Consider the following 27,078-nt stretch of genomic DNA (forward strand, 5'->3'; position numbering starts at 1 on the left):
ACTGGACGGATCGTGCTGAAATTTGGCATGCAGATAGCTATTATGACGCAGGCATCCACTAAGAAGGGATTTTTGAAAATTCAACTCTGGAGGGGGTGAAATAGGGGTTCGAAATTTTGTGTAGCCCACGCGGACGAAGTCGCGGGCATTAGCTAGTTCTTACCATAAAGCACCCATTGTGTAATGGCAGCTTTATTCCTACTATCTAATAGCGTATGGGCTAGCTTAAACTTCTACTCATGATTAATTTCTAAATCTAATTTACAGTCCTATAACTGTCCTTAGTTTATTCTTATACGTATTTACAGTTCACTATGTTTTGTGAACTACATACTTAGTTTTTAAGAATAAAGTAGCACAAGCACTGCACTTATGCACTTTTTAACACTAATTCGAACGGCTTGGTTCTTTTGAGCCTCCTTTTGATGACCATGTTATCTACAATACTGGTATTGCGGTAATTCATTGGAAAGCATTTCACATTATAAATATTACAACTTTGGTGAAAAAGGAATCTTGATGAATGATGTCTAGTAGCGACACGTTGCAGTTATCAAAACTACTTTCAAAGAACCAAATTTCAATGCAGCTCTTTTGAACAAAAAATGGCATATTGCTTTATGCTATTTACAACTTTTATGATAGTGTTTTATATACACTTCTAAGAAATTCATACCCAAGCCACACAGGTTCGAATCCTGCCGGTTCTGCAATTTTTGATATGCATCTTGAAATTATTATTTTAGAAATTTCCTTGAAGTGTAGGTAAAACACTGTCATAAAAATTATAAATTGTTTCTCGAAAATCCGCCACTTTCTACTTAGCACCTTTGTTCGCCACTGCATGAGAGACCACCTAACCGACAATTTGCAATTTATAATATTGTAGTCTTGTACACCCAAGCGTTGGAATAATACGCGAATATTGCGTGGTAATGAGATTCTTTAGAGTGCTCCGTTTTAAATTTTAATATTAAACTTCACTCAGCTTAAACAAAAGCTTTTCATATTTTAACCGTAGATTATTTAATATCGGCGTATATGTCATAGTATTTTATTAAAATTGCTGGGAAAATTTATTATCACAACGAACAAGCTATCTAATGCTCGCAACTACGTCCTCGGATAAAAAGTATCCTATGCCCATCACCAAGATGCAAACTAAGGGATGATTTATGCCAGAACGTTCGGAACGTTCTTGAGCCGTGCCGCGTGCGAGGCACGTCTGACGCGCAGACGATCCAGGGATTGCAATTTTGTATGAAGAAACGTAACACGGACGAGGCTCGGATGACTAGGACACGGCACGGTCTAACATAAATCATCCTTAACCCTGTGCCACATCAAGATCGGTTTAGCAGTTGAGCCGTTAGTAGGTAACAGACAGACAGAAAAACCTTCGCATTTTTATAAAATAATAAATCAGTATGGAGTATGGATATATTAATTATTCAAACTGCTACGAAATGCTACGTAATTCGTAACGGTGCTACGCTGACATTAAAAAATTACATCTGTATTCTGTGTGTATGTGAGATGTCTTAAAATAGTTTTTTTCTTTCTTTTCTTTTGCAAGCAATTTTAGAAGTTATTTAGTTGCAAAATTTTAACAAACGAGTGTCTTATACCTACTTAATTTGTTGTGGTAGACTATAGCCAAAACCCTCCTCACTCTGAGAGGAGACCCGTGCTCTGTAGTGAGCCGGCTTTGGATTAATCATGATGATGATGATGATGATGACGTACATTTTTTTTTTATGTGTGATAAATAGTTCAAACAAAAAACCTTTTTAACGACAACTTTCGAAATACCAACGTTTTGTCGGAAGGCTTTAATAAACAATCTACAAACAAATTCATTTCAAGGAAGACGAGCTTTGAACGAGGAAGCTGTAAAACAATGCTGCAACAATTTTCATTTAACAGCCCACCTGCCTTCAGGGTGACACGGCATTTTCCATGAAAATTCTTTCTCTGGCAAATTTAAACAAAGGCTCATCTTATAAATCATCTTATAAAATAATATTATCTGATCTAAGTATCTCATAAAATTTTTCTATACTAATAAATAATTAATACATATTATATTATGTACTACTATAAAATAAAGTAGTAAATACTTGTTTGTAGGTAGGGTCAAATAGGAGTATTCGATTCTGAATGAACTTTCAGAATTGAATCATAGATAGATAGATAGATTCACTGATAGATTGTAGCTATCTATCTACATTATCTCAGAGTGCTCTATGACTTATATCATGCGGACAAAGTCGTGGGCATAGTCGTTGTATACAAATAAAAGAAAAAATTGACTGACATATCACTAGCTTGTGTCCGTAACTTCGACTGCACTTTCTAACCCCTATTTAACCCCCTTAAAGTTTGAATTTTCAAATATCCTTTTTTGGCGGATGCCTACGTCATAATATAGCTATCTGCATGCCAAATTTCTGCTCGATCCGTTAAGTAGTTTGAGCTGTTCGTTGCTGATCTATCAGTCAGCTTTTCATTTTATATACTTATTTAGATAACCAAAATCACTGGGTTTAGGAACTTAGGATTTTGAATCTATGTTCTCTCTATAGGATAAGCCTCCAAAAAAGGATTTTTAGAAATTCCACCGGTGAGCTGGGTGGCTCAGCGAGTACTAAAACCGTAGACAACCGTAGTTTGCTTTACAACATTGATATTTAATAAGGACCAAGAAAACTTGAATTCTTTAAGTTAGAGTAGATACAACTTTGATATACATAAAACGTCAGGCTCTCTATCAAAAGAAGCAATACCTAACTGTAGTGTTTCTTATGTGATCTGCCAGTTTTCGGACAGTTTACGTGTTAAAATAAATTTAGGAAACTTTTCTTTATCAAACTCCCTTAGTAAATTGCTTGAGTCAAGCATTTACGTGTTTGACGGTGATTGATGCGATTTTATATTTTTGCTTGACGCGACGTTCAGACTTCGGGCAATGTTCGAGAAATGAGAAAAGTGACGTTTGCTGGCTCAAGCTGCTTGACGGGCGCCTCAAGCTGCTTGACGGGCGCATCAAGCTGCTTGATCAAGTAAAGCTAGCTGTCACTTCAGCTCTACAAAGCTGAAGTGACATTCTAATGGCCGATGTACAATAGATTTTTCTAAAAAAACGCCTGCGGGAAAACTTTGATTTTCCGACATAAAAAGTAGCCTATATATTAATTCAAAGTATAAACTAAATCCATTCTGTAGCCAAATAGTGCCGTCTTTGTAGCGTGAAGGAGAAACATTCAGACTTTCACATTTATAAAATTAGTAAGATAAGATAATACTAGATCCATTAATCTTTGTATCCCATCCCATCACGCTGATTGGTTCAAAAATCATGGAGAAATCTTCGTAGGTACATACATACATAAAAACGTATAGAAAGCTCTCGGTTAATAATACCTAAATAATAGGATAAAATTATCTTCTTATCTTTCATATTTCATAGAAGTTTTAGAAAAATGAACTTCAAACGCTAATATTGAGTCCACACCCATAAAGATTCACAGAACCATGAGATCCTATAATTGCCGAAGTCGGCAAACGGAGATTAATTAATATCGCTGATTCCATACCGTTTGTTTTGTTAGCTTCCACTGAACAAACATTTTATATAGGTTTGGCCTAGTTGCGGTTAGTTAATCATCTGTAAAGGACAGATTTTTTAAGACTTGCAAGATGCCAAATCAGAAAGGAATGGGCATTTAATCTTTCTCAAACTGCACTAAACCACAGAGTAAGGATAGTATAAACTATGCCTTTATTTAGCCTGGTAGTTAAGACGTAATGACTATTTGGACGCTATTTTGGCTTGTTTGGTATAACAATGTAGACTGGTTTAGGCCATAATATAGTCCACCACGCTAGCCAAGTGCGGATTGGCAAGCTTCACACATCATTGAGTAGAATAATAAATAAACATAGTATGGTGAACTCTCAGGCATGCAGACTATTGATACCTCTCGATATTTTCCTTCATCGTTAAAACAAGGAGATACTCAATTGCTTAAAACGTGTAGGTATAGCTCTGAAAAGTTAGAGGTGCGCATCCGAGATCGAACTCCAAATCCCTCGAATAGAAGGCCGATTTCTTAACCACTAGGCTATCACCGCTCTTTATAATATCTTAGTCAAAAGCAAAAGCAGAACTCCTATGAGACCTCCCTTCAGCGGTGTTCCTACTAGATTAGATTAGATGGGTTATTAACACCAACAAATTCCTGAAAGACCGGCAACGCATTGGCGGTTCCTCTAATGCTGCAAATGTTCACGGGTGGCGGTAGTCACTTAATATCAGGTGACCCGCTAGCTCATTTGCTCGCTATTTTTTATTAAAAAATAGTATTATATACTCAGTTCAACAGTCAGGTGGCTCAGAGAACGAGTTGAGCTTGCATGCATTTAATAACAGCTGGTCCGGAAACACAAATTGTGAATTCAGCCACCAAGAAATTGTATCCGTAGCGGTGTTTGTGAACAGGTGGTTTGGTAATGAGCGAGTAATTAAGCTATTTTAAGTCTTATTTAAACTCTCGTTATGTATCTACCAGATGTTATATTTTGAACTCTTCGCTGTGGCGCGGACCGTACAACGATTCATATGATGATTTTGGAAGATCGATATTTAGACCTAATTACATGGGTCGTGGTAAAATAATTAAAATATATATGACTAGCTTATTGACTAGAAAATTTTCAAAAATCCTATCTTAGCGGATGCCTATGTCATAATAGCTATCTGCATGCCAAATTTCAGCGCGATCCGTCAAGTGGTCAGTCAGTCAGGCAGCTTTTCCTTTTATGGTATATATGTATATTATAGATTCTTTCATACACCAAGTGTAGTGTTGGTTGTACACTCTCGATTTCGATCTTGTCGTCTCAAATGTAGTCTTAAGCAAGATTTTGTTTTAAAGTCGCATTCACACCAATAAAATTGGCGATAAATACACAATAATTTGAGTGAAACCACTTATTAGTCTGGACTCTGGATGTCTTTACGTGGAAAAAATCCGCTGCAAATATTCCGCATAATTTTTTTTATTTGTGTGAACGCGACTTAATATTAATAAATATTAATCTTACCTCATCATCAAAAGCAACATTGTCCGCCATCTTAAAATATTAAAGCACGTAGTATGTCTCTAAGTCACGTCAAACGCAACACTGGTCCACATTCCATAGGCACATAGTCCCGATCATTGTCCTGTAACAATAAAAATATTATTTGAATTGTATAACATTTATAATGAAAACTAGCTGATGCCCGCGACTTCATTCGCGTGGATTTACGTTTTTCAAAATCCCGCGGGAACTCTTTGATTTTACGGGATAAAAATTAGCCTATGTGTTAATCCAGGGTATAATCTATCTCCATTTTAAATTTCAGCCAAATCCGTCCAGTAGTTTTTGCGTGCTTGAGTAACAAACATCCAAGCATCCAAACATCCACACTTTCACATTTATAATATTATGTTAGGATTAGGATTAGGAATTAGGAATTAGGATTAGGATTATAGTAAGCCTAGCTTAATCCTAGCTTAATTATGGTACGAGGCTTGCCCGTGGAGTATTCTGTCGATAACACTGGTTGCATTTCTGTGCTGAAAGTCATGAGATGAGTCAAGGAGTCAGCCCTTCTAAGAAGCAATCAACCGTCGAAAAATATCGAAAAAATAGATTTTTTTTCCACTAACACACCATGGTTCCAAGGTCTTGGGAAAACAGAACGAATATAAATTCCCGAAGCAAGCGAATTTAGGTATTTTAACGTGCTAAATGCTTACTCGCTTAGGTTACTTACTTATTTCCAAGGGTAGATAATTAATAAAACCCTTCATTGAAACCTTTAAATTAAAAACAAACCTTCATGGTTTGGAGGCAACATGGTATCCTTTTTAACACATTAAACTACATTAATTCATTAATTATATTCTTTTGTTAAAACTAAAGCACCTACGAGTATTTTGAGCTTTAGCTACCCAGATTCCTCACTAATTTAAAGTAATTTTTGTACAAATCTGTTATAAGTACACTAACTGCCCATAAAATGTTACTAAACTCGCCAAATTCAGGTTGTTATTCAGGGAAATCTTTATGGGTGCACATAAGCGCAGGTTCTATAATTTACTTATTATAGTCTTATATTAATCTGATTTTATAATCTAAGCCTCTCTAGCAGCCATATAACATCAGAAGAATAAGCATTTCTATGGCAGTTAGGACATGCTTAAATGTTGCTTCCTGAGCTTCTCGACTGAGACCTAAGCTGATAAAATCCGCTTACGGCTCCGAAAAACCGAATACTCAAGATTTATAACAGTTTTTATGCATACAGGTACTTTCTAACGTCGTTTTAACCAGCTTTCAGCGTAAACACGCTTAAATTAATTAAGGATTCTCTATGCCGATATATAATCTCACCGGATAAATGCCCCCAAGACTAATATTAATGCCACCCTCACATAAACTTTAATTAAAAGATTCAACAAGATGCGCAGTTAAGCCGCTTGAGGTGTAAATTTTAATAACACGACATTGTGGCTAATTCCGTTGTACACAATCTCTAAACTAAACTAAAATGACAAGTCTAAATCTATTGCTATCCCTTTCAAAATGTTGCTTGCGGAAAGGGATAGCACTAGATTTAGACCTGTTAATTTAGTTTAGTTAAGAGATTGTGCACAAGAGAATCGGCCCCATTGTGGCTAATTCTATTCTATATTGCTATCCCTTTCATAATGTTGCTTGTGGAAAAGGATAGCACTAGATTTAGACCCGTTAATTTAGTTTAGTTTAGAGATTGTGTACAAAAGAATCAGCCCCACTCTAGGACCATCGAAAATGTTTTCATTATATTCGGCATCCAGCGATGTTCTTTTGATTGCGCTTAGATCCAAAATTAAAGCTGTGGTAGCCTAGTGGTTAGGACGTCCGCCTTCCAATCGGAAATCGGGGGTTCGATCCCGGGCACGCACCTCTAACTTTTCAGAGTTACGTGCGTTTTTAAGTAATTAAAATATCACTTGATTTAACGGTGAAGGAAAACATCGTGAGGAAACCTGCATGCCTGAGAATTCTCCATAATGTTCTCAAAGGTGTGTGAAGTTCTCACTCTGAGAGGAGACCCGTGCTCTGTAGTGAGCCGGCGATGGGTTGATCATGATGATGATGAGATCCAAGTTAATTGATCTTTTGATTTAGCAAAGTTTTAAAATACCATTATTTGTGGGATAAAAATGAGATCTAGGTATTGTTGGTTGGAAAATGTTACAATAAAACTTAAAGTTTACTTTCCGTGCTGTACAGCCAGACTGTTCCTTTGCGCAAAAAATGAGCCAGTCCTTCTGTCACCAGATGAGGTTATTAACCGCGTTGAAATCTCGTAAAAAAATTTAGCGCTTAGACTCCTTGACCTCAGCCCTCAGGGTCTCCACGGCAAACGGAACAAAATGTAACTCTAGTTAAGAGAGGCATACTTGCATTTCTGCTGCGGCTCGCGGCCTTGATGCTGTCTCCCTGATATGACACGGGACCAATGTGTTAACGCACGTTGCGTCCCACATTAGGACCTGTCCCCGTTCCCAGGGAACCAGCGTCAATCCATCAGGTCCCTTGCAAACAACCCGACTAATCCCTACCTGCTCATTGAGTATTTAGTACTTTAAATTGGCTATTGGTAGAAACATCGCCGAGGTCCCAGGAGCTACATTCAGTTTCTGTTAGACATAATATACATGTAAAATAAACTTCGCCTTCAGAAAATAATGCCAATGTTAAAAAGTTTCCCGAAACTTCCGAATTCCAACATTTCCGAATTATAAAACTACTCTTATCACAAAACGAATTGGCAACGGCCTGACTTTTGAACTGAGTGGAAATGCTGAATTTTCTACCGCTGAAAGTAGGCTAAAACTAATTTTACTTTGCACAATTTAATTTTAAAAACTGCCATAACATTTTTTTTAATTAGGGTTCCGTACCTCAAAAGGAAAAACGGAACCCTTATAGGATCACTTCGTTGTCTGTCTGTCTGTCTGTCAGTCTGTCTGACTGTCTGTCTGTCTGTCAAGAAACCTACAGGGTACTTCCCGTTGACCTAGAATCATGAAATTTGGCACGTAGGTAGGGCTTATATCAGACATTAGGGGAATAATCTGAAATCATGAATTTGTGGTCACATCACAAGAAAAAAAATTTAAAATGTGTTTCGAACAAATATTGCTATTTCCGACATTCAAAGTAAGATTGCTATGTCAAGTGGGGTATCATATGAAAGGGCTTTACTTGTACATTTTAAAACAGATTTTTATTTATTTTTATACATAATCGTTTTTGATTTGTCGTACAAAATGTCGATAAAATACAATTGTAGTACGGAACCCTCAGTGGGCGAGTCTGACTCGCACTTGACCGGTTTTTGTATCAAAATGACTTTAGCCTTCTTCGAGCCTATAAAATATCAATTTACCATCAGAAATTCTCGACTCGTGGGGATTCGAGAATTTCTGATGATACACAGACTTCCAAAATAACTACCACCGAAGTCGGGCGAGCAATAGGCTACTTGACTCATATCTAATTTCGTCCAATAAATGATTATTTATATAGTATTTTGCTTAAAACAACGAAATATATCAATAACAATTATTAAAAACGCAGGATGGATATATAAATCCAATTTAAAAAATACAATTTTTATTTTTATTTGAAACGCAGAAAACGCTGTCAGCCATGATGTGACGTCATTAAATATGTAAACAAAGAAATGTCATTCCTATGTCACGCGGGGACTAACGTAGTATTCATATATTATATAAAATTTAGAGTCCTGACTAACTTATATATCAACGCACAGCCTAAACATCTAAACAGCTGGGCCTAGATACATGAAATTTGGTGAGTGTGTTCTTTGTAGGTAAAGAGAAGGTTTTTTTTTTTTTTTTTTTTTTATTCAGATACAAGTTAGCCCTTGACTGCAATCTCACCTGGTGGTAAGTGATGATGCAGTCTAAGATGATAGCGGGCTAACCTGGAAGGGGTATGGCAGTTTTTATTAAACCCATACCCCTTTGGTTTCTACACGGCATCGTACCGGAACGCTAAATCGCTTGGCGGCACGGCTTTGCCGGTAGGGTGGTAACTAGCCACGGCCGAAGCCTCCCACCAGACCAGACCAGAAATTTAGAAATTATAAAATTCCAAACCCCTGCCAGGAATCGAACCCGGGACCTCCCACTATTAAGACCACAGCGCTCACCACTGCGCCAGGGAGGTCGTCAAAAATCGTCAAATCGTCAATACGACTTTGATTTGGACAAATTTTGTACAGAGATAGCTTGCATCCCCGGGATGGAAATAGGCATAAGAATATCGAAGAGTTCCCTTGGGATTTTTAAGAAATTTCAATCCACGATTGCAATGCGACGAAAGCGCGGGCATATAATATAATTAATGAAGATGATTAACTGTGCATTATATTGGATTTGGCGATTACGGTAATACGAGTAGGTATAACAAACATATACCTACCTAATCCTATTATGAACTGGTTCAAAGATAGGTAGATTCCATTTTCCTTATCATTAAACAAGTTGGCAGCGACATGACTTCAGAAGCGAACACAATGCAATGTTTGAGGTAAGTTTGCAAAATCAGTTTGCTACATCTTCGGTATGAAGCCGGATTCTGGAGCGCAGATTTGATCAAATGCAGGTCAAATCGAACCACTAGCAAGAATTCCATATTATGTTACCTTACTTAAGCAAATTGAATTTCTTAAAGGAATGTCGTAGTCTTTTTATGTAACTTTTGTATAACTTGTACAATGTACATATAAACTAATGATAGAGACAGACAAGCCGTCAAGCGCTTACGAGCACGAAGAAACCAATACTGTCATGGTTTTTTTTTTGTTGGAATAAATAAATGAAATGAAATGAAAATATGAAATTCAAAATTTTAGATAATTAGTACAGTACAGTCAGACACAGTTATGCTCTAAGCTTGATCGAAATCGTAAGCAGAACTCGCTGGCATCGTATTACAGCTTAAGTACTCGTATTACAGCTTGACTCAAAATCCACGAAAGCAAAGCCGAAGGCGAAAGCTAAACGTTTCTCAAGGATTAATTTCACAGTAAGAATACTAATAATGGCTTTGCAAGAAAACAAAAACCACCCGGAGCTATTATTTTTTCCTTTGCTCACAATTAACAAGATGTTTGTACAAAGAAGCGTCTCCTTCTTTTTTGTAACCATAAGATTTGAAGGTAATAATTATTAATAATGAATACTTTCGTTTGAATAAGACCTTATTTCCAATTTCCATTTCTGTGAACGTTGTTTGATTGATAACTCTCTGAGTAATATTAAGATAAGATATAAAAACTGGCCAAAAGCGGATCGGACTCGCGCACCGAGGGTTCCGTACCTTGGAAGGTTATTTTGTTCCTTAAATTATCTCCAACTATATTAATGTAAGTAAGCAATCACAAATAAAAATATGCTACTCGGACTTTTTCATTTATTTGTGTTGCCATTTTATCAAAGTTGTTCCTATGTTCTAGTTACCTAGTCGATAAAGTACAGTGCAAACTTTGCGCACCGCCATTATGAGGCAAACTTTCCATGTTTCCCGCCCGTTATGGAGGGACTATTGAGGACACTTAACTTGTGTACTGGTTTTGACTAGGCACTAAGTATGATTTTATGGATCGAACCCACATTGTGGATAATATTCATTTAGTTTTATTAGAATAAAAGCTGATGCCCGTGACTTCGTCCGCAAAGATTTAAGTTTTTAAAATCCCGTGGGAACTCTTTGATTTTACAGAATAAACTTTGTCACTCTTCAGGTCTTTACCTATATCCATACAAAAAAACTACTTTTATTACACCCTTGGTTGAATTTTTCAAAAACCCTTTCAAAGCGGTTAGCGGATGTCTATTGTCTACCTCATAATAGATATCTGGAAGCCCAGCCCAATCGTTCCAATAGTTTGAGCTGTGCGTTGATTAATCAGTCAGTCAATCACCTATTCCTTTTACATTTACCAGCTTATGCTCGCGACTTTGTCCGCGTTGACTACGCAAATTTCAAACCCCTATTTCACCCCCTTAGGGGTCGAGGTTTCAAAAATCCTTTCTTAGCGGACGCCTACGTGATAATAGCCATCTGAATGCAAAATTTCAGCCCGATCCGTCTAGTAGTTTGAGCTGTGTGTTGATAGATCAGTCAGTCAGTCAGTCAGTCACCTTTTCCTTTTATATATTTAGATTACACGGTTAAAACTTTAAATCAAAAAGTCTTATTTTACTAAAGAATTAGTAGGTACTTAGATCGTCGACTTAATGCTGCAATTTCTAGTCGGTGTAATTACTGAAACAGCGTACTGAATCATTATGAATTATTACTATCAATTATGTAAACTTGTAAACCATCTGCAATACACGTCGCTACAAGTGTAAACAATAAACCGACGCGATGGTACGCGGCTACTGCTGAAATATCAAAATTTATACTAAAATTATACATACTTACTATATGATTCGCGGGGACTTCATTAGCGTGGACTTAAGGTTTTAAAACCAGTGGGTAAAACTCTTTGATTTTCCGGGATAAAAAGTAGACTATTTCCGGTTTCGTGATGCAAGCTATACCCACTATACTTAATTTTATCAAAATCGATTTAACGGATGGGCGTGAAAAAATAACAAATGAAAGGTAGACAACAGACTTTTGCATTTTTAAGTATAAATTAGAGAGATTGTTGATTGAAAAAAAAATTGTCCTTGAAGTGGTAAGAGAGGGCTGCGATTGATGTCCTTTTACAAGTTTACAAGGATGGCGGCTGTCAGAGAGGATTGGAGACGAATAGTCGAAGTAACAAGTAATAGACGAAGAATAGTAAAACCTGCCATAATACTGAGCTTTATGACCACACGACCGTTCTGCCAAGAGCGTAATAACAAAGAAGAAATTAGAGGCATAGATATGAGAGAGATAGTACCTACTAGACGTTAGAGTAAAGGATGCTAGTGAAACTTAGTGTGGTAATTGCGAAAATTACTGTGCCTATTTCAATAAAGCAGTTAAAAATCTACTTACTGTTGAAGGTTGTACTGAAAACAGTTGGAGCCTAGTTTTACCTGCGTATACCTATATTTTAACGGTGCGATATTTAAAACAAGTCCTGAACTTTTTATTCCATTAAAAAAGCGAGTAAAATCTAAAAGTCGGTCGGTCGGTTTAATTTAATAAGGCGAAGGCAGCGCGGCCGAGTTTCAAAAGTTTGAACTTAACCGTTTGATTAATGGTGCGCATCGTGCGCATTGCTCTACCATTGCAATGCCTTTCGATAAAGTTCTACTTTCCTAGATTACAATGCGGTCACATAGCGGCTGCTATATTGTGTCGCCTGGAAATCAAAAGAATCTTTGTAAATACCTACTAGTAAGGTTTGTGTTAGAAAAGGTCTCACATTGTGTTTTTTTTAATTATTTGCCAGTTTAAAATTTCTTTCAATTTGTTACAGTTCTGTAATATAGGTAGGATATTTTGTTAATCTCTTTTGTACAAAGTACCCCACATTTATGATGTATGCTGCCTGGCCTATAGCCTATTTCATTAGAAACGGCCCGTTCACTACAGCTGCATGATCAATTATGTAAACGGTTTCCAGTACACGCCCGGCCGGTAACCATCTAGTACCTACCTACAGTCTACACTTCTATGCACATGAATTATTACTTAAATGACCATACACATAACTGTCTTTACGACCTAAGATATATTTGTCCGCCGATGAGGAACCGACTGGCTATCGACTATTTACACGACTGCCCAAAAAAAGGAGTGTAATGTTTTCAGGGTGTAGGTACGTGTACGTTCCGTACGTGACCAAATCAGATATGAGGAGATTTGTAGGAGAACCAGAGTAACCGACGTAGCTCAACAGGTTGCGAGCTGAAGATAAAACCGATAGACGTTGTGGTTTCAAGGTGCTAGAATGGCGACCTCGCACCGGAAAGCGCAGCGTTGGAAGATCTCCCCCCAACAGACGACATCAAACGTGTCGCAGCCCGCAGGGAGCCGCTGGATTCAGGTGGTGCAAAGCCGTGGCGTGTGGATGTCCCTACAAGAGAACTAAAATCTATCAGTAGTCTATCCATTGATAATAATGATGATGATGAAATACAGAATTCATAAAATATTTTTGGATGCCACTTCCCGGCCTATATAATAAATGTTCACTGCAGTATAATCGTGTACCTACCGTGATTAATTATGTAAACGTCCCGCAGTGTCGACGTTCACTTGTTGGTGAAATTATTTGAAATGAATTATTATTATAACGTTTGTTGGGATTTAATAAAAGCGCTTCGAAATTCCTAATTTATTTTTAAATTGGCCTTTTCATGATTTTTAAATAAGTACACAAATCTTTGGCTAAGTATGACTTATATTATATTATTTAGATTTATATTTGTACAGTACTATCCCTTATCTCCATTTTGACCACCCTAACATATTTCATTTCTAAACTAATATTATAAAGAGATAGAGTTTGTAGTTTGGATGTAAAGGAAAATCTCCGGAACTAAGGAACCGATTTGGAATTTTTTCACTGACAGCTACAACATTATCCCCGACTGCTGTAGACAATACACACACACACACACACACACACACACACACACACACACACACACACAGGAAAAAGCTAGTGTGAACCAGGTTGATAGATGAATTTACAGAAAAAAAAACTATAGACGACACAAAAACCCTCATGCCTATAAATATTTATTATCCAGGACCTTATTACAACATTATTTACTTTGAAGTTTGGTAACAAAGCCCATCGATTGTTAACATCTAAAGGTCATAACTGACGTCAATAACAAAAAGTATTTTGGAACACTGAAAATGAATTATTAATTAACAAAGCTCATGTCGTGCAAAGCACAAACAAAAGTGAACTCTATTTTAACAAGGATAAACATTTATTCCGGCTGTGCAGATATTTGGGGATTTCATGATCAAATAAAATCACCGGAGCCAATAACAAAACAACGTGAAACAAACATGAAAATAATAACAACGGAAGCAAATATTAATGAAATCACACTTTCAGTAACTTTTGTATGCGTTCGAGTTCAAATGGCGGCTATTAGACGACTGTCAATCATGAATTATGAACGATTGATGGTAAAGAGAAGAGCGCCGCAGTTCAGAGAATTCCAATCCAATCCAATCCATCAGCCTGTTTGCGTCCACTGCTCGACATAGGCCTTTCCAACAGCACGCCACCAAACACGGTCCTCAGCCTTCCTCATCCACCCGCTCCCCACCACCTTACCGTAATCAGGAATTAGGATTAATTATTCTAAGATTGCTATTTTCCCTTTTTATTGCGTTTCTTAAAATCTTAACATATAATATCCCATAAAATATGCATCAGCATTAATGTAAATAAACCAAAATAGTTTGCAATCATTTGTCGAAGGTATAATGACTTAAAATTTAAAAACCCGAACCTACCTATACCTAATACCTAAGCATTTTTCTAGGTAAGCGTGCTCCATCTTAGACTGCATCATCGCCTATTAATAATGGTTAGTTTAAAAACCTTTTAAACTATTGATAATGTTTAGTTTAAAAAAACCTATAACATCTAACAAAAACTAATTTAGCGTAAAGCTGCAAAAAATAAGTTTTCCTGATTTATGTATCTATAGGTTTTCCGATTGATTGAAGGCAAATATTTATGGGCGAGCGAGTAATATATCGGCTGGAACGTGTAGGGATTACCGCAAACCAAAATATACTCATCAATATCGTGTGTTTAAGCTTGTGACATTAATTCATTTCATTTATTTTAAGCGCCATATTTATGAGTTCGTCCAAACTTGTTTTTACGTAATTTATTACCTATTTTGAATAAATCATTTGACTTTGACTTTGACTTTGACTTGGTGTTAATTAACGTATATGTATTTTTAAATTATCATACGTCCTCTGAGTAAACAGCTTTTTATCTCGGCAAATCGAAGAGTTCCACGCTAATGAAGTCGCGGGCATCTTCTAGGAAATAAATAAAACATTTACTGACTAATACATTCCACACAGAGCAAAAGAGAGAAAAGTAAATTAAACAATTATACAACAATATACTGTAATTAACAAACAAACAGAACGTCCTTGCACACGACAGCCAGTCCACGCGCAGTTCTAACGTGAATTAGCGAATGTTCACATTCACATTCATATTCAGTACGCTTAGTACGAGATTTTACTTGTAACCAATGTTGATAGAATTCTAGCGTCGAAAAAAAACCAGAATAAAGTCGGAGTAAAATGGACCTAAATATCCTTGAAAAAAGTTAGTACAGCGTGGTACATAATCCCATACAAAGATAGAGCTAAAAATCTCCGTTGTCTACAATCTCTCAATGGCGTTAACAATTTTAACCAACCAATGACAAACGAAACTATGTTTTTTAATTGAATTTCGTTTCGAATTGAATTTCGAATGTTTATTGAAACATTTTGTAATTTCAAATTCTATCATAGTTGAGAATGTGTTTGAGAGATTTAAAATCTCATACTAAGCATAGGTTGGATACAGTTGCTACGAGGCCAAAGGGTGCGGTCAAAAGTTTTATTTTTGACTTTCCTCTAGTAGTGTGAAAAATTGTTCGTTCCCTCTGAAGCAATTAAGTTCATATGACCTTTGTGAGGCGGGCGGCCATTGTTCTCCTCAGACTTTCGAACAGAGGTCAACGCGGAGTGCAATTCCTACAAGCCACTTGGCGAGCTTTGTTAATAATGAAGTAACTAAATACTAACGTTTTTCAACCAAAGCAATCGATAATACCAGTAGGGACCTATGACAATTTCAAGTATGTAGTTTAAGGTGAACCGAAGTCACTTCTATTCAAAGCTATACAAACCCTAATGCCAGCATTTGAAGCAGAGATGACGACGTTTATGCATTGAATCACAACCTATGAATTATTCATGTCTCGCATCCCTGTCCGTTTCATCCAAATCTTGTACCCCCATCTCTTTCCCATTCGAAATCCACGTTTACAAGGATAAAACGTTAAGGCACAATGCACACCGGCAGAGTGAGTGGAGCCGAGGCGCAGCGTTTTAGGTTTTAGTTTCCCCCGTGTTTTGTTTTCATTAAACCATCACTATACTAATATTATAAATTAGAAAGTGTGTCTGAGTCTGTCTGTCTGATTTTAACGAAATTCGGTAGAGAGAGATAGACATTGCCCGGGGAAGGACAATGCAAGACTACTTTTGGTCCCAGAAAATCAAAGAGTTCCCACGGGATTTTTAAAAAACTAAATCCACGCGGACGAACTCATAGCTACTAGTCCGTAAATAGTAGATTATTAACCAAGGGGATAAAGCTGTCGCGGGTGACGATTTAAATCGCGAGCGTAAGGAAGGACTCGAGGTTTACTCCCGAGCGTAGCGAGGGTGTTAAAAACTTAAATCACGAGCGAAGCGAGGGATTTAAGACGAGTCCTGAGTGTAGCGAGGGATTTAAGTTCACCCAAGACTAAGACAGCTTTATCACCGAGGTAAATACTCTACTTTTCGTACCATTTGCGAAAAAATTAACACAATAATAATATGAGATATATTGTATTTTTAGAACATTAACTTACTTATAAAAATAAATTAAAATAAACTTAACGTTTATGTACCTATTTGAAGAAAACAAAAACGCGGCAAATTCCTAGACTAATATTTTTTTTAATTCGTAAATTTAGTTAGTAAATTTTTTCGTAATTTTATTTAATAATCATAACTGCATAATAAATGCGTATTCCTTTTTCAAAAAGATGTATAATGCTTTATATACAAACTCAATGGTGTAAACACAGATGTAGTCTGTCTGTCTGGTGGGAGGCCTCGGCCGTGGCTAGTTACCACCCTACCGGCAAAGCCGTGCCGCCAAGCAATTTAGCGTTCTGGTATGATGCCGTGTAGAAACCAAAGGTGTATGGGTTTAATAAAAACTGCCATACTCCTTCCAGGTTAGCCCGCTCCCACCTTAGACTGGATCGTCACTTACCATTAGGTGAGATTGCAGTCAAGGGCTATCTTGTATCTGAATAAAAAAAAAAAAAAAAAATAGTTCAGTATAAATTTCGGTACCTAAGTATTCCAAATTTAAATCACATTCTCTCCCTAGGGGATGAATGAAATTCAGTACAACTTTCTTTCCCTGTTTTTAACAGATTAAAAATGACTATTGTTATGTAGGTACGCTTTTTGTGGCATTGAATGTCACTTTTTTGAGCAAGTGGTACGAAAAAGTCATTTTAGTACTAAGTACTTAATCTGTAAGCTGGGCTACATTCCACCCCGTGGATAAGCCCCGGCACTAACAGTATAGTGGCCAACATTTCAAGCTGAAAATTGACGTGAAAACGTCTCTTGGAACGTTGGTGACACAAATTGGCATCGGCATTTGGCAATTTGACTGAATTAATCTCTTCCGGGTACTATACGCCAAGGGTATTGTTTAGCATCTCACTAATTACTCAAGTTTCATCCAATATCAAATATCCATATTAATACTATAAATGCTAGCGAAATTTTTACAAGGCCCATCCGCTTCATCAATTTTGATGAAAGGTACAAAGAGTTCTTGCCAGGGATGGATACTTTTTATTCCGGAAAATCAAAGAGTTCTTATGGGATTTTGTAAGCCATGCGGACGACTTTGCGGGCATCATCTAGTATCAAATATTTGGAGTAACTATTATTAAACATAAAATCTATCTACCTTAATTAGATAGGGATAATCCTTTGTGTTCCCTTTTACCTAAGCTGCCGCTCCTAATTAGAATGGCTCTACCTACTGCCTACACCTAACATACCAACCTAAAAGTATCTAACCTTCTTTTATTCAAAAACTACAGCAATTATCAAAGTTGTTCCACAATAATACAAAATTACAGAAGCCAGTAAAAAAAGCCAGGCTTTTTAGCTCTACTTAGAGCTATATAGATCTTTAGTATCTTCAACCCGTCGCCGGCCAACTACTGAGTACGGGTCTCGTCTCAGAATGAGAAGGGTCCACCACGCTGGCCAAGCGCGGATTGGCAGACTTCACATATCTTTGAAAACCCTTAGGCATGCAGGTTTCCTCACGATCTTATCCTTCACGCTCAAACAAATGATATCTAAATTGCTTATAACGTAGATACAGTACATAACTGACAAGTTAGAGGTGCGATGCTCGGACGGTGGACCTTCCAAAAAGGTGGCCGCAGTCTTAACTACTAGGCTATCACCACTATTAAAAGCTAATCAGATTATAATAATATCTACTTATCATGTTCATACTTGTCGTAACAGAAACCAGTCTTCTGTAAAGATAAAAAAGACCCTGACAGACAGAAGAAAATCTGGTGCGGTTACATTGATGTTCAGTAACGATCGTAGCTACCATGAAATTGAAGCCATACCCCGCGCTAACCCGGTGCGGGATAGTGCGGGTGACGTGCGGGTGTGAGGGGCGTCCCCCGCTTTGCCCCGATTGCCATCTCGACCTCTCGCGTACTATAGATACTACTGAAAATGAGGCTACATCGGTTTGTTTTTGTTAAGGCCTAGTGTAGATAAACTCTTATTTATTACGGTTGAGATTTATGTGCTCCCAGAAGTCGGTGCAGGAACAATTTATTGCCGATAATACGAATTATACCACTAGGGAACAGGAAAGTATGTTTTAGTATGTTTAATTACAAAGAACGGTCTAACGTGTTTTCTTGTACCTACACAAAAGAGAATTCTTATTTTTATTAATACTGGGTTTTCTGTTTTCTCATTGGCGATTTCAACCCATTATATTTTGACCTTTACTTACCACCCGTGCCTCGGTGAGCACATTAAGCCAATGGTCTTGGTTGTTATTATCATTAACACTTAGAATCATTAACATTTGATAATAATAAAATCGCTAACCTAAGATGTTAGATAACAACAAGCACAATTATTAATCTCTCTCTAAAACCAAAAAACTCTTAAAATACAAATGTTATAAATACACTTATATATATCTTCCGCTATTACACATGCAAGAACATCAAGTACCCTTGATTTAACGGTGAAGGAAAACATCGTGGGGAAACCTGCATGCCTGAGAATTTTTCCATAATGTTATCAAATGTGTGTGAAAGTCTGCCAATCCGCATTTGGCCAGGGTGTGGACCAAACCTTCATTCTTAGAGTAGGTAGACCCATGCTCAGTGGTCAGCCGGCGATGTGTTAATGATGATTATGATGACGACTCATGTGGCCAGGGACTACCGACGCCAGAAATTAACAATTCACACCTTGGCGGTTCGTTTCAGAAATGTTGAACAAGATCGCTTCATGAGAATTGATTTTACCAAAAATATTCTTGTAAATAAAGGAATACGCCTTGAGCAAAACTCGATAAAAAGTAATCCATCCCACAAGATCACTGCCGGCGTTCTATATGGTCTTGAATTTCAGCGTCCCGATGACGCGTCTTAATAAAACATATTCTTATATCTCATAGGCCTTACACTAAAGCTTGTTAAACTACATGTTTGTAAAGATATTAAAGATTTTATTTATTTTATTTATTATTATTATTTATATATCTTATTAAACTTAGTCGATAGGGTGGTAGGTAAGTATAGTACGCGACAGGTTGAGATTGCAATCGAGGAGGGATCGCCCCGCACACCAGCACAGCCCCCGAGCTAACCCGGTGCGGGCGAGTGCGGGTGCGGGCGAGTGCGGGTGACGTGGGCGGGGCGTCCATTTACCTCATACGCTGATTGTCATCTCGACCTGTCGCGTACTTATAGATAATAAATCCAAGGCGTTTCACTTCCAGAAATCTTAGACCTGAGCTTATTTATAAAGTTAATATTTTAATAACAATATGCTTAGGGGTATCGTCAATGCACCCTGGTACGTCAGGAATGAAGACATTCATCGCGAGCTTCAAATGGGCTTCGTGGACACAGCTATTAGCAAACACGCTAAATCCCACGAACGTAGGCTCCATGAACATGTTAACGTCGAGGCTATCCAGCTCCTCGACAACACAGACCTAATACGTAGACTTAAGAGGACTAAGCCTTTTGAGCTAGTGTAGCTATAGTGAAAGTGTAGTGCTAGTGCAAATCAAAGATCACACGAACAAAGTGAAAGACTAGTGCTAGTGCAATTTTAAGAACACAAGAACAAAGTGTCTTCCAATAAGGTATCTTAACTATAAACTAAGCTAAGTCAATGGACTGATTCTTAGGTATAAGTACGTTTATAAGTTTAGGTTAATATAAAATTGCTTATTAGCCTCTCTCATAGGCTAGATTGTAATGGTAGTATAGTACTAGTGTCAGTACTTTACGACAAAAAAATAAAAAATATTTTAATGATTTGGTTCCTGTTATCACTTAGGTATCATATTCTTGTTGCATTGCTGATAATGTAATTTTATCTTTTATTGTAACTTGTCTGTCTGTCGTTTGTGTATCTGCTACCTTTTCATGGCTCATCGTTTTACCGATTTTTATGAAATTTCATTCAGAGTAACTTGTATTCCGAGGACGGACATAGACTATTTTTATTCAGGAAATCTAAAGATTTCCCCACGGGATTTTCAAAAATCTAATTCTACGTGCACAAATTCGCGGGCATCATTTAGGTATTTAGTACAGAGAAAGCTTGCACCACGGAGACGGATATAGGCTACTTTTATCGCAGAAAATCAAAGAGTTCCCACAAAATTTTTAAAACCCTTAATGGACGAAGTCGCAGGCATCATTTGATTAACATAAGAATGAGTTAGAAACAATTATCTCAAGAAGTTTGCTTTACTTACCAGGCAACAAGATTCCAAAATTCCTATTATGTGACAGGAAAACGCGAAGAACGCGATTCCTAGAAAGAAATGTATCAAACTTTTTACAACTGCCTCATTACAGACGCGATATCGTAAAAAAGGGTTTTATGAAAATTATTTGCGTGCGTTGTTTCCATAATGAACCTAATGGCCAATATTGTTATGTACAGTATTGTTACAATTTTTTATTGTATTAATTTTAGTTATTTTCTGTGAATTCCACGTTCAGGTAATCTGATTTCGTCATGATACTTTGGAACCTAATAACAAAACGTGCGACGCAACCAACTCGTTACTTTTTATACTATTTATTTATTTAAAAGTCTAAGGGCCGGCGCATACCTACAGCGGACGAAGTGGACGTTTGAATCTTTTTGATTGAACTATCTAAACTCACCCTCGAGCTAAAGTCTCTAATACAATGCTCGATGAACAAGGTTTATTTAAGTATATATTAGCATCCAGATGATGCTGGCCACTTTATCCGCATGGATTTAGGTTTTTAAAAATTCCGTGGGAATTGTTTGATTTCCCGGGTAAAAATTATCTTATGTTTATCTCCGGGATGAAAACTATCAAATTACCTAATTGTGCTAAAATCTGTTAAATGGTTGGGTTTTGATAAAAGCTTTGGAAACTATTTGATTTTTCGGAATCAAAAGTAGCCTGCCCCGGGATGCAAGCTATCTATCTGTAACAAAGGTCAATGGGACAAGTTGGCCGGCATATCCAATAAAAACCACTTGCCCATGAAATGAAAGCTCATATCACGCTCTTCAATTTTTATTATGGGCAGAACGCTGTAAACCATCGGGGAAAAAAGATATCACCCCTGCAAGTACCACAAAAACGTGCAGTAGGTATTTACTAGTATTCGTTGTAATTATAAGTAGTTTAGCTAGAAACCGCTTATATTACTGTACTTAAATCCTCACTCAAGTGCGTATGCTATTCTCAAAAAATGTCTTCACTGACGTCATGAATGTTTTTAGGGTTAGGTTAGTTTTCAAATCATTACAATATATTATAGTCCGCGCCAATTTAATAGTCGTGATAAGGACAAAAAAATATCATTTGTCACGTTCTAATAAGAGCTCAAATGCATTTAGCTATCTCGCTCTAACAATAAGTCACAATAGGGCTACTTCTACAGGTAAGTCTACTTATTTGTTCTGAGATTTCGATACACTCACACTATCTTTAATTCTTGCTAATTATTAATAAAAGTCTCTACCTAATCTCTTGATAAACTATGAAAACAACACTGATCCTTGGATCCTTCTTGAGTACAGATTATAAAGTTTTAATAATATAATTGAAACACAAACTAAATCAAACTTTCCGGTTGGGTAAACTTTGTCAACTAGATTGTCCACTTTGCTCACCCTGAGCCCCTGTAATTTATAAGTGATTTGAATAATTTCGGTGGATTTCTGTTTAATTAATTTCGTTATCAATTTATTCGGATTTGTCAAAACTTAGAACCAACCTAGATGAATACAGATACCATCTAGATCGAAGAATTCTATTAAATGTGTAGGTAGATATTCCTTTCGTCAATATACAGAAGTCCTAAGTCAATAATACAGAAACCAACTTCGGCGTAAAACTAAAATATTTAAATGAAATTTATTCTGGTTCAAACTATTACAGGGCCTTGGACAGGAAGCGAATTAGTTTCTCGTAGTGAACTAAGTATACATTTTTACCTTTTTCTTGACTCACAATTTCTGCTCTGTTAAGCTTAGCTTAGCCGAGCTTACGTAAGCGGGAGAAAAAATAATCTGAACATTAAACTGAAAACCGTTATACCTATTATAATCACTTTTTGTGATAATAATAAAATACTCACGGTTATCAGATTTTTCCCTTAACTCGTGCTACAAGACAATTACTACCTGCCAAATTTCATAATTCTAGGTCAGCGGGAGATAGGTACCCTAAATAAAGCTTTTGATTCCCTTGATGGGTCTTGACAGACACGATAGACAGACAGACAACAAAATGATCCTGTAAGGTCTAGTTTTTCCTTTTGAGTACGGAATTCTAAAAATGCGGCTATTTTAAAACTATCTTCCTAACCACGATTCTTTGTAGGAATGACATAAATAATGGTTTTAATATGTAGGTACGTCAAGTTGTACTTCACTTTTATTTTTCCGCTGTGCTTTAATTGCATTTCGCTTTGAATTTATAGCGACTCGAGACCCGAGAGGCAGCAACAGGGAGGAGGTCGTTTCGCACGCCGCATTTCCTGAAGACTCTACATAGAGGAAGCAATTACGGTGCACACGAGCCCAGCAGCTTTTAGCACACATATTTCTTTATGATTTTTCTTCTCCTAGTTGGTAACCTACATTTTTAGAAAGCTAACTTGGCTTTAATTTGTAATTCTAGGCTGTACACTCACAGTTTTTTTTTCATAATACCTTTTGCCCAAGAGGAGGCGTCTTTTTTAAGTTTAGGTGCCCCGATCGAATATGGACTGCGAGGGCGGACCGCGTTCGTGGTCCGGTCGCACCAAATTCGATCGTCTTCTTTCATGGCGGCGCGGCCCGATGCGATGCGTTCGCACCGCGCCGCTCGCCACCCCTGGACTGTCACTACAAGATCACATACACTATTTAAAATTATCAGCAAGTTTTACATAACTTCATATTTGTTGCCGTAAGACTTTGTCAATAGCATTGAATGCACGCGGATAAAAAAGCAAGCTAACAAACAAATAAGAGCAGCGTGATCGAAAAAAGTTTTTCAGTTTGTAACGAATTCTTATTTTATTTCAAACTCGCGAACAACAAATCTATCCCAAATTCCCAACTGAAGCCCCACAATCTAAATTGTCAACTAAAAGTAACCTACTTCTTGTTCTTTACCAGTTGGGACTTTATTAAAAAGTTTATGGACTAAAATTGTGCCATGTTCTTTGTTTCATTTCAATTTAAAAGCGAAGCGGTTTACTTTTACGGTGAAAGGAAATTAACAGCTAATACTAAGTGCAGAGAGGTAACATATTACTGGAATACGAAACCTCACACCTACATCAGATGTAAAAGTGCCCTATCTAATTATTATAAAGCTTGGAACTGATAAGTACCTACAGTTTCCCTTTGATTTGTTTTTAGTCTCATTACATTGTGCATAAATAAACTATGTAAGAAACTAGAAAATTGAAAAATTAACAACGTCATGTCACACTTTACTTTATAACAATTTCAAATGTTTGTGTAAAAAATGTTTTCTTTTGGGAAAAATAGGCGTAATTCCAATTGTCGATTTAAATTTTCACCTTGCCGTTTTTGACTAAAAAATCTTGTATCTTAAGCTAAAATCATTTACCCGGTCTCTCTCGGGATGAGGTGCGGTTGGAGGGAAAGGGTGACACGCACAGATAACGGTATTTCCTTCCTCTGTGGATACAGCACTATTTTAGGCTCTACCCACCAAAGGATGGTCGCTTCCATGAACGTCCCTCTTAAAGCCACTAAGCGGGACATTACCCGCTCCAGTAATATAACATCTCTCTGTAAAAGTCAATTAATTACACTTGCATTGAAATCGTGTTTAATTGATCAACCCAGTGATGGATCAACCAATATTCTTTTTATCTTCACATATAAAATTCAAAGTCCCGACTGACTGACTTATACATATAATATCAACGCACAGCCTAAACCGCTGGTCTTAGAGACATGAAATTTGGAGGGTATGTTCTTTGTAAAGAGTAGGTATCAACTAAGAAAAGATTTTTGAAATTCGACTCCTAAGTGGGTTAAATGGGAGTTCGAAATTTATGTAGTCCTCGCGGACGAAGTCGCGAGCATAAGCTAGTCGTATATAGATACGCTGTGAAACTATTGAACAGCTTCATATAAAAAGTCGCTATTTATATTCTCGCCTACCTACAAGCTCAGGAGATTTATAGTTAAACTAGTTCAACGGGAAGTAGGTACCCTATAGGTTTCTTGACAGACATGGCAGACAGACAACGAAGTGATCCTATAAGGGTTCCTTTTTTTCTTTGGGGTTACGGAACCCTAAAAAATCAATTATGATAAGCATTTTTAGATATCAAAACCCTAAAAAGGTGCCTTTAAATATATTTCGTCCTATAGGCGGGCATATTGTGTCATTTACCAGTTGCTATCCAACTCACAAAATAATAACACAATTAACATTTTTCTAAATGGGTCAATGGTTATAACCCATATATTTACTATAAACCTTATGCTCTACGAAACATGAAGAAAAATAGTGGCCTATTAATGCAGTTTCAGGTCATGGTTTTATGTCTTTAGGTTAATATTACGAGACTGTACTTAATGCCGCAACAAAAACTAACTATGTTAACTTCTTTCCACTCTATTATATCTGTTTGTTTCTTCTTCTTCCGTGCTGTGCTCTGCACAGACGGAATGGTGTGATTTTCTGCATAGATGTGTAACATAATTAAAGTACCGGTGTGTGACACAGACTTTTTATTCCGGAAAAACAAAGAGTTTCTACGGGATTTTCAAAAAGCTCAATCGACGCCCGACGACTTCTCGTGAGGCTAGTACAATATACTTGTACTCACCTGTTAGCCACAAATACCTCAACATCAACTCTGCTCTGTCGTGATTAACACTACACTCACACTGGTACGGTACATATACAGTTTACCTACTGAACCGAACACTAATTGTACGTAACTGAAAATACATCAAACCGAAATAAAATTGTTTTTAATTGATGTTTGATTAATTTATTTATCGATATAAATTCGATTTTTAAGTCGTTTATTCGGTTTGCCCGATTCGTCCAACCGATTCGAGCTCCGGCGGGCGACTGAAACAACTGGGTCCATTTTCCCGGCGCTTTCAGGAGTATTGCCAGAGACCGGTTCACACTCCATCAAATATAACATTATTATCATAATCGTTGACTAGTATGCAGTAGGTACTAGGTACACATAAATCACTACCCATATCACTACCCATAATATCATAAATGCGAAATGTGTGTTTGTTTGTTGGTTTGTCCTTCAATCACGCCGCAACGGAGTAACGGATTGGTGTGATTTTTGCATGGATGTAATTAGATCTGGTGAAATGAACACGAATGAAATCCGTTCAGTCTATAAGACTAGCGCTTTGCTTTCAAATAAACTAACATAGGTACATAACGGACCGACTTAAATTTAAAACGTACAAAAATGATTAAGTATTAAGCATATTAAATGACTTTTATCATCATTTGATACTCGTTCGAATTCGGTCGAATCTGTCTTCTATTGGGACAAGACACCTTCTAAATACACGAGAAGCCTGATTACTTGCCTTCTACACATCTACAATCTCTCACAGGACACATAAAATCCATACTTACATACTTACAAGGCTACTTTTTATCACGGAAAATCATCGATATTAAAACGAAAAGTCCCGACATATTTTTTTTAAACAGAAGCCGCGCGGACAAATTCGCGAACATCGTCTAGTTTTCTATTTCTAAAATTTTTCTAAATATATAAAAGGATTGACTGACTGACTGATCTATCAACACACAGCTCAAACTACGGGACGGATCGGGCTGAAATTTGGCATGCAGATAGCTATTATAACGTAGGCATCCGCTAAGGAAGGATTTTTGAAAATTCTACCCCTAAGGGGGTGAAATAGGGGTTTGAAATTTGTGTAGTCCACGCGGATGAAGTCGCGAGCATAAGCTAGTTTATCATATTATCTTTGTTGACATAATAATTCGTAGCTCAGTACCTCGATCACTGCACGCATCTTTAACATATTTTTCCCTTGAAAAGTGGTAATTTTCCCCACTACGGCCTCGTGACCCCGAATCCTTTGTGCGGTCCACAAACTGTGAGCATACCTTTACAGTTCACAGCTTCTAGCATCTGGTGTCCCTTTTACACTCGCTACTTGGTCTATACACCCATCTTGCCTCGCCTTCTAAACTTATGAGTCTTACGACATATTAAATGAACTTAACCTATGCGGAAAACTATTGATGTTACTTCGTTAACTTAAAAGTGCATAATGAGAAAAATGAGATGACTGAAGAATGTCGATGATGCGTTAAGTAATTTTATTTAGTTCAATTTTAAGGATTCTGTACGACCGAATGAAAAAATGGAACCTTTATAT

The 27,078-nt window shown here is 37.1% G+C and overlaps 1 protein-coding gene across 2 annotated transcripts in view; it reads right to left on the reverse strand.

Moving 5' to 3' along the window:
- Positions 1-25,750, reverse strand: part of Dpp10 (Dipeptidyl peptidase 10) — a 124,099-nt gene extending 98,349 nt beyond the window's left edge. For both annotated transcript variants that reach the window (XM_069499878.1, XM_034970206.2), the window contains exons 1-2: positions 25,512-25,750; positions 5,107-5,227 (exon numbers count right to left, since the gene is read on the reverse strand). In XM_069499878.1, the coding sequence (XP_069355979.1) occupies positions 5,107-5,136 (30 nt within the window). In that variant the 5' untranslated portion in view covers positions 5,137-5,227; positions 25,512-25,750. The remainder of the gene's footprint in view (positions 1-5,106; positions 5,228-25,511) is intronic.
- Between the last annotated feature and the right edge of the window lie 1,328 nt (positions 25,751-27,078).

Source organism: Maniola hyperantus, chromosome 7 (genome assembly GCF_902806685.2).
Source record: "Maniola hyperantus chromosome 7, iAphHyp1.2, whole genome shotgun sequence".
In the NCBI taxonomy this organism is placed as follows: domain Eukaryota; kingdom Metazoa; phylum Arthropoda; class Insecta; order Lepidoptera; family Nymphalidae; genus Maniola; species Maniola hyperantus.